The 9281-nt window shown below is 49.4% G+C and overlaps 1 protein-coding gene across 2 annotated transcripts in view; it reads left to right on the forward strand.

Moving 5' to 3' along the window:
* Nucleotides 1–8006, forward strand: part of Anp32a (acidic nuclear phosphoprotein 32 family member A) — a 35051-nt gene extending 27045 nt beyond the window's left edge. For both annotated transcript variants that reach the window (XM_028780304.1, XM_028780305.1), the window contains exons 2-6: nt 2827–2976; nt 3161–3283; nt 5227–5419; nt 6342–6503; nt 6744–8006. In XM_028780304.1, the coding sequence (XP_028636137.1) occupies nt 2827–2976; nt 3161–3283; nt 5227–5419; nt 6342–6503; nt 6744–6805 (690 nt within the window). In that variant the 3' untranslated portion in view covers nt 6806–8006. The remainder of the gene's footprint in view (nt 1–2826; nt 2977–3160; nt 3284–5226; nt 5420–6341; nt 6504–6743) is intronic.
* Nucleotides 8007–9281: the final 1275 nt, after the last annotated feature.

The raw sequence follows: 9281 nt of genomic DNA on the forward strand, positions 1-9281 counted from the left end.
GAGAGAGAGAGAGAGAGAGAGAGAGAGAGAGAGAGAGAGAGAGAGAGAGAGAACAGTAGCTATGATGACTTACATATTGTCCCCGAGAGGAGGGGCTCCCAGTTTGGGTGTGGTGCTGGGAGGTGATGGGGCTGGCCTGATCAGCTGTTGGTAGCAGGAGTTGGGGAGGAATTGGGGAGGTGCCATCCCTCTCTCCCACTACCCACCCCCCACATAAAGACAACTTCCCCTAGAAATTCCCTTGACTGTCCGCCATGACTTTCCTCATCCCGGGTCCCTCTCGTGCTTGCTAATGGCATTAAGGCCGTTGACCACTCTAGGAAAACCACGTATGTCTGCAGTCTCATGGGGATCTGCCTTTGGAAACAGGGATTCCCCAGAAAACCAGTTAAGGAAGAAGACTGGACCACAGGAGCCCAACCCCTCATACTTGTCTCCCTCGGCCCCACAGCCGCGCTCCCTCCATTCACTCGCTGCCCACAGCCAGGCCTCCTCTCGCTACAGTTTTCCTGCCTTAGGGTGGATGGTTCCAAGAGCGTCATTCTTCTACTCTAACCAGTGATTGGCTGGACCTGGACCCGTGGCCTCTTAGATTCGCCTTTAATCCCAGCACTTGGGAGGCAGAGGCAGGCGGATTTCTGAGTTCAAGGCCAGCCTGGTCTACAGAGTGAGTTCCAGGACAGCCAAGGCTACACAGAGAAACCCTGTCTCAAAAAACCAAAAAGAAAAAAAAAAGATTCATCTAGAGGATGGAGCATGGCCAGGCAGAGGCTCGGAGCTTGTGATTCAGGGAGGAAGGTGATGTTCCTGGCTTTCTTTCCTTCAGGTAGAACTGTGAATCCCTGCTAGGCTGTCCTGCATGGAGCACCCACTGTCTCCACAGGGAAGAAGGAAGGCAGGGCTCTGAGACCCAGGTGCCTGTAGTCCCTGCCCTGCCCATTAGCCTGGAGTAGACCCTGCTGTACCTTTCCCTGCAGAGTGACTGAATAAAAGCAGTTGCTGGAAGACCAGGGGAATCTCTAGGGAAGGTCCTCTTAGAGGAAAGGTGCAGCCATGGGTGGGGACTGGCTCATGGGCTATTTATGCAGGCGGGGAGGGGCAGTGGCGACCCTGTGAGCCACGTGGGCCTGTGGTGAGTCATGGATGGGGGCGCAGCACATCCAGTCAGTGTTTTTGATGTTTCCCAGAGGCTACAGGGTGGAAGCTGGTTCTGAGGCAGAGGACAAGTGCCATCAGGAGGGGCCAGTCTTCTCTGTTTAGATTGCTTTCAGCCAATCCTGGGGCCATAGCTCTCTAATCCCAGCTACTCCAGAAGTGAGTCAGGATTACAGGTTGAAGGCCCTTTAAAGCTGTGTACAAGGGAAGTTCAGGTCCAACTGAGGCAACTTCTAGAAAGCCTGTGCCAAGTAAAAAGAGATAGGAAAAAAAAGTGGAATAAAGTGAACAGTGCTTGCCTAGAGTGTGTGAGTCCCTCGGCTCAACCCTCAGTTCCACAGCACAGTGAGGTTCCTGGTGTCACTAGGAGACTGGGCCTCACAAGCACCTGGCTTGCCTAGGGGACCTTGGTCTACCTGCCAATTCCTCTGGTTGTTTGTGACTTTCCTGAGACCCACTGGCTTTCCCCTGGCCTATTATCCATTTGCTGTGTTCACCGGCGCCAGCAACTGCCCCTGCAGTGAGTTTGGTTTGGAGTCTCCTCACAAGAGTGACTTGTACTGTCTCTGTCATAAACAGAGACACCTCCCGCTACCACCCTCCCTGTCTTTGGAGAGGGAGTAGGTAGGGACCCTCACCTTTCAGTATGGGCTGTCATAGGAGTACAGGTTTTCTCATCTATGTGGCTGGGACCAAGGAATGCATCCATGAACCTTGTGGTCCAGTAACTGTGCCTTATATCTCTGTATACTTAAGATTAAAATAACACCAAGTATTGAGGACTTCCCGGGGCTTGTGGCTCTATTCTTGGACAGCACCAAGTACTTTCTTTCTGGTGGGACCATCTGCTGGACAGCACTGGCTAGGCCTGAGGATGTCAAGAGGGTTTTCTGCAATGCTGCTCCTATGATGATCACTGATTACAGTGATATGGGCCAGGCCTCAATGACAGGCTGAGGCCAGAGGAAGGAGGGTTGAGTGTGTTGTGTGCATTGGGTGGGGGAGGAGGTGGGAGGTGGGGGGAGAGGACTGGGACCACGAGGTGGGGGCTGAGCATGGGACGTTTGTTTTGGTTTTGGGTTTTTTGTTTGTCTGTTTGTTGGTTGGTTGGTTTGTTTGTTTGTTTTTCGAGACAGGGTTTCTCTGTGTAGTCCTGGCTGTCCTGGAACTCACTCTGTAGACCAGGCTGGCCTTGAACTCAGAAATCCGCCTGCTTCTGTCTCCCAAGTGCTGGGACTAAAGGCATGCACCACCATTGCCTTGCTGGGCTGGGCATTTGTAGGCAGGGATACTAGGTGCCACCACCATTGTGCCTGATGCCTGGAGGCAGTGGGGACTCTGGTTTTCATTGTATACTGGGGTTGAAGAAAGACTATGTAGTAGGGGTATACACACACGCACGCACGCACGCACGCACGCACGCACGCGCTCGCGCCTTGGTGACAGCAAAGCCTGCTGGTTATGCCCTCTGCAGTGGTTTCCCAGTTCTAGAGGTGTGCGTATTCCAACATTCTCCTATCTGGGTCTTGCTAAGAGGCAGGCTGGTCATCCAAGGCTTGGTTGCTCCAAGGCAGTGCTGATCTGGATAAGGCAATTGCTGGGGCCCTGGGGTTAGAGCGCCTCTCTGACCCCTTCCCCATGTCCACTCACACACCCACCTTCCCTTTCCAGGTGAAAGAGCTGGTCCTGGATAACTGTAAGTCAATTGAAGGCAAAATCAAAGGCCTCACGGATGAGTTTGAAGAACTGGAATTCCTAAGTACAATCAACGTAGGTCTCACCTCCATTTCCAACTTACCCAAGTTAAACAAACTCAAGAAGGTAAACAGCCTAGGAGCTGGGAGGCTGGGGTGGGGGTGCCGTGTGCTCCGCGAGCGTAATTAAGGGCAAGGCCAGGTGCTTGCTGCAACTTGCTGGTCCCTGGGGATGTTCCCTTCCCACTGTCTGGGGAGAATGGCCCTGAGCTTGGTGTTAAACGCACTTTCCCCCTTCCTGCTTCATACAGCTTGAATTAAGTGAAAACAGAATCTCAGGGGACCTGGAAGTATTGGCAGAGAAATGTCCGAACCTTAAGCATCTAAATTTAAGTGGCAACAAAATAAAAGATCTCAGCACAATCGAGCCGCTGGTAAGTCCCTAGGGTCCTCCCCTTTCCTTGGGGGCGGTGGGAAACCCAACTTTCACAGTTCTATTTATTTATCACTGTTTTCTTTGACTCTCATCCTGTGCTGTCAGGTAGCATGGGTACTGTTTCTGCTTGGTCCATGGAGAATTCAGTTGGGCCAAGGTCATCTGGCCAGAATGGGCACCGAGCATGGGGCAGGGAATGGAGCCTGGTCTGGTGTGTGCCCTTCAGCCTGGGTTGTGGTATGTCTGGGCTTACAGCCTGACTGGCTTGCCACCCTTTGAGGAGAGAGGAACAAATCTAGCTGACTCTGGAGGTAGGGCCATCACTTCTTCCAAGCATTAGGCTAGTGGGTTAGGGCCAACACAGACACGGTATCCCTAGAGTCTGAGGCTGTGCCTGGTGGGAGCCCTATGCAGGACTTCATTTGCATATGGAGAGAAGAGTGTCTCTATTGGTGATCAGGGCCTCAGAGACAGGATGGATGACACTTCTGGTTCTTGCTCTACTCCTTTTCCAGTTAGAAAGGGGAATTTTAGTCAGAATGACAGTCTCTGCGACCAACATCCTGGGTGCAGCTTTTCTTTTGGTTTTTAAGGAAATGGCCTGAAGATGTGACAAAAAGAATCCTTTGGAGATAGAGAAAAGTCGCAAACTTGACTTGAGGAAGGGCCGGGGACACAGCAAAAGTGGCTGGTCCGAGTCCACAGAGCACTCATGAGTCTCTGGACACTCTGAGGTCATGGTGTCAGGTGGTCATAACAGCAAGCTGGCATTGCTTTTTCAAGCTCAGACTTTACCTGTCTGTCTTGCTAATAAAGCACACTGACCACAGGAAGTTCTTTCTAGCTCTCCCACTGACCTAGGTGAAGGCAGAGCTGCCTTCATCTGCCTAGAAGCCCTGGCATCATCATTTTGTTACAAAAACGTCTTCAAAGTTCTGGCTCAGTTGTGTTGGAAGTGTGTATATACCTGAGGTCTTCCTGAGGCAGTGTGGCAGGGTCACCACGGGAGAGCAGGCAGGCACACCTTCCTACTTCCCCATACGCAGGTCACCTGTGTTCATGTGGCTTCCCGTCCTGGTTATTGATACGATGTCCTCTCTCCTCCCAGGGTTGGAACCTGTTTTGGGGTTGTGGGGGTGCTGGGCTGCCTCACACAGACCAGAGCTCAGATGTCCTCTTTGCCTTTGGCCCCTCCACTAAGAGTCACCTGGGTCTATGTACAAAAGTAGTAGAGAATCAAGACTGACTCTGAGGGGTCTGTTCTTCCTAGTGTGACCTGGTCCCCATGGCAACAGGGACTCTGTGGGATGGGACCTTGAATGAGGTGAGAGGTCAGGGATTCAGCTGCGTTTCTTGTTAGCTGTGTCCTCCTCACTTCCTGGGCCTCCATTTTCTTAACTATCCAACATGATAACATTTGGTCAGGACTGGTCTGACCTCAGTGGATAAAGCCCTTGCTGTGCAGACATGAAGATATGAGTTCGAATCCTCAGAGCCCACATAACAGCTGGAATTGGCAATGTACCCCTGGACCCCCAGTGCTAGGATATTGTCCTCATATGGGTCCCAGGGTCTGGGCCAGTAGTCTAACCAAAATGATGAGTTCCAGATTCAGTGAGAGACTATGTCGAAATATACATACATACATACATACATACATACATACATACATAATACATGTGTGCAAGTGTGTGTGAATAAAACAATAGAGAAAGATGAACAGAGTTGACTTCTAACTTCTACAAGTGAGTGTGCATGCACACTTGTACACACATACACAAACACCATGCATATACACACTACGGATGCGCACACACCATGTACATATACACAAAGACATTCCTTCTCTTGGAACCCTTGGGCTGTCCCTGCTGCCTTTCCTAGGGTGTTTTCCCCTTCCCACAGTCACCCTCACTGTTGACTACGTTTCTCCACTTGCAGAAGAAGTTAGAGAATCTCAAGAGCCTAGACCTGTTTAACTGTGAGGTGACCAACCTGAACGCCTACCGAGAAAACGTGTTCAAGCTCCTGCCCCAGGTCATGTACCTTGATGGCTATGACAGGGACAACAAGGAGGCCCCTGATTCTGATGTTGAGGGCTATGTGGAGGATGACGACGAGGAAGATGAGGATGGTAGGTGGCGATGGGGACCCTGGGGCACAGCGTTCACAAAGAACAAGCTGGCAAGCTATCTGCCAAAGCGATAGAGGGAAGTGGGACTGGTGGCTTCAAGTCCCCCGGGGAAGGACACTGTATATCTCTATAGTGTGACCCCAGACTTGGGAGGAGAAGAGGCCAGTTGTGGGGATGGGCTCCCCAGGACCTTTTCTCCATCTGGGAGACCAGGGTCTTCAGCTGAAGAGGCTGTGGCGCCCCCTGGTGGTTGCAGCATGCAGGACCACTGGCCAGCATTGGGCCCTTCCCCAGGGAAGTTGGGGGCTTTAGTGAATGTCAGATCCTTTGGGAGGGAAGGAGAGACTATGGCCCCTCCTCCCTACCCCATCCCATTGTCTCTGCAGGTTCCTTGCAGTTGGCACCCTGCAGCTCTCCTGCAGGGCTTTATAGCCCAAACAAAGAAGCACTCAGATAGTGCCAGTCAATGCGGACATAAGATTCTGTTGTCTTTTTGGTCTGGGGTCTTCTATGAGATGTTCATATATGTTCATATATTCTGTCAGCCTTGGTGGGGATCCTTTAGATTCTAAGTGTTGGACAGTGTGGTACTGTGATGTGTGGCAGGGGTCTATGGTACAGCCCCTGGCCAGTTGCTCCACTACCCAGGCCACTTGTCGCCTTGAACAAGGCATTTCTCTGAAGAGGGATTAGTTATGTTGATTTAGGCTTTCTGCTTCCCTGGAGCCCCAGAACCTCTTGCTCAAACCTCCATGTCTGAGGCCTTACCCACACATAGGCTCTGACACGAGTCACTTTTTGTGTTTGGTCCTGTGCTGTGTGCATAAGAGCAGCTGGGCTCTGAGCTTTGGTGGGGGTGGAGCAGACATGGACCCCCAGTCATCTCAAACCATGTTCTCTTCTTGCTGCCCATCCCCTACAGAGGAGGAGTATGATGAATATGCCCAGCTAGTGGAAGATGAAGAGGAAGAAGATGAGGAGGAAGAAGGGGAGGAAGAGGATGTGAGTGGCGAGGAGGAGGAGGATGAAGAAGGTTATAATGACGGAGAAGTGGATGATGAGGAAGACGAAGAAGAAGCTGGTGGTATGTCAGCCTTCTTGCTCTCTCCCAGTGGCAGCCTGACCCCTTTAACTCTAGCATTGCCTTGCTTGGGCATTAAGGGCCAGAGAATGGGAGGGGGTGCCCACGCTTCCTAGATGTGCTCTGTTCCCAGTGGGGGCAGGGCTGCCTGAAAGATGGCTGCCTGATAATCATTTCTCTCTCTCTCTCTCTCTCTCTCTCTCTCTCTCTCTGACTCTCTCTCTCTCTCAATTTTTTTTCCAGAAGAAGAAGGGAGTCAGAAGCGAAAACGAGAACCGGATGATGAGGGTGAAGAGGATGACTAAGGGGAATGAACCTGTTTGGGGAAATTCCTGTTGTGATTTGACTGTTTTTACCCATCTCCCCTCCCCCTCCTATTCCTGCCCCCCGAAACTTATTTTTTTCTGATTGTAGCGTTGCTGTGGGAATGAGAGGGGAAAAGTGTACTGGGGGTTGCCGGGGGTGGGGGTGGGAGGGGAGGAATAAAATACTATTTTTACTGCCATACTTAATCCCCCCCCCTCCTTTTTCCTTGTGTCTGGTTTTGTCCCCATAAAATGCAATAGCTTAGTACACACCAAGCAAGTGTTTGTTCTTACTCTCTGGAGAGGATGGCGTGGAGGTCTTCAACATTTTCTGGTATATCCCACATCCCCAGAGCTGATCAGGAGGCTGTGGCTGGCCTCTACCAGGTGACTTATAGCCCAAGAGCCACTGAATCCCAGCCCCTGTCTTCACTAACTCCTGTTCTGGTTCAGTATGTGCGGTCTCTGCCAGAGGCACCCAGCACCCTGGTTTGTAAATAGCAACTGAAAGGCGTATTTTGGCACTGGTTTGGGGACAGTCCCCATCTCTCATCCCTTTTCCCCCTCCACAGATGGCAGTGGGCTTTGCTTTTTGCAGAGAGAACTCTTGTTACTCTGGGGCTATGATCCCGAGAGCCAAAAAGCGGAAAGCAAAAAACAAAACAACAAACAACAAAAAGCAAAAGGCAGGCTTAGGAGGTACATGTAAAATGGGGAAGAGGTGAACCTTTATGTTTTAACTTCTTTTTTAAAAAAACAAAAACAAAACAAACCTGTTCTATCTGCTTCTGTACAATAGTGGAGCAATTTGTTTTGCAGAAATGACAGGAGAACTCTTGTCTGGGCGCTCCAGCTGAGAGTCTTTTTACAGATCTAAGTTCTGGAGGCTTCTTTGCATGTCCTCTGGGTTTTTATTGTTTGTTTTCCTTCTCCATCCTTCTACATCAGAGCACGGAAAAGGAATGCAAAGTCATATTTTCTTACCTGGTGGGACTCTGAAGTGGCCACAGGTTTCTCCTAGTGAACGCTGTGTGCTTTCAGCATCCCTCTTCCAGATTAGAAGTGACTGTTTCCTGCCCTGCGTCTCATTTGTACAGAACAACTGAAACTCATTTTTCTCCCGCCCTTGAGAAAGAGCCAAACTTTGAGTTTTATGTCTGTTTGTCATTGATAAATTTCAATAAATCTTTTTTATACAATTTTTTGGGAGATTTTTTGGCTTCTTTTGAGTCCTTACAAGCCATTGATTGTCCTAGGATCAACTGCTGGCCCTGGAGGGAAGTCTTGTGTCACCTGCTAAACATCTTTCTTACAGAGTAAATAACCTTACATCGAGGTCGGAGACTTTTTGTTTGCAAAACAAGCCTGGGTGGGATATGCTTTACTTAAAGGCTACATTTTTTAAAATGGGGGAAGGAAGAGGAAAGGGTACAAGATTTATAAATAAATAAATTACCCAAGAGGCAGACTGACAAATAGTTCTTGCTTTTTTTTTTTAATATCTTTGAATATTTTTGATTTTCTTTTTTCATATTGTAAAAGAATGTATGCTTAAACTCAGGAACGTATAAAAACATTATTTAACAAACCCTAGACTTAACAGCTGGTATTTATTGTATTACTTTTTTATTTATGGTCCTGGGTCTCTGTTCTTGGGATTTTCTGAAATGCTCAGGTGGGTTCCCAGCTAATCCTATGATTGGGTTCTGATTGGATTCATTGTAACCAAATAGGTAGATTGTTGGATTCATTTCCAGTTTCTCCTGCAGCATCCTTCTCATAAGAATTCACACTTAGTGGTAGTGCACGCCTTTAATCCCAGCACTTGGGAAGCAGAGGCAGGTGGATTTCTGAGTTTGAGGACAGCCAGGGCTACACAGAGAAACCCTGTCTCGAAAAACAACAACAACAAAAAAAAGAATTCACACATTTTTAAAAATCTATTTACTGTGGGTGTGGGTGTGGGTGTGTGTTGGCAGGGCAACTCTGGGGAGTCAGGAGTCAGTCCTCTCTTCCCATCCTGTAGGTCCAGTGATTGGACTTGAGGTATCAGGCTCCATAACAAAGACTTGTACTCAGTGAGCTGGCTCTGTCTCTCCAACCCCAAGTACTTAACACCTTTTGTTTTTTTGTTTATTTCTTCAGTAAATCGCACTGGCTGGCCTGGAACTCTAGGTCAGGCTGGCATCAACCTCATAGAGATCCGCCTGCCTCTGCCTCCCAAGTGCCCCTCCTCACAGATTCTTCACAGTCAAGTCTTAGACAATTTGCTCATTAGGCCAAACCTCTCCTAGTATTTTTGAAACGGTTGTGTATGAGATCACTGTCATGGACAGTGACAGCAATGTGTAGGTGCACTGGTTGCACACCCCTCTTCTTGGCCAGACAGCTTTGCACTCCATAGCAAGCACTCACTATCTTGCAATCATGGCGAGATTCCGGTGACTCTTACATCCTTCAGAGAAGACCTGGGCAC

Source organism: Grammomys surdaster, unplaced genomic scaffold, assembly GCF_004785775.1.
Source record: "Grammomys surdaster isolate TR1022 unplaced genomic scaffold, NIH_TR_1.0 368, whole genome shotgun sequence".
NCBI lineage: Eukaryota > Metazoa > Chordata > Mammalia > Rodentia > Muridae > Grammomys > Grammomys surdaster.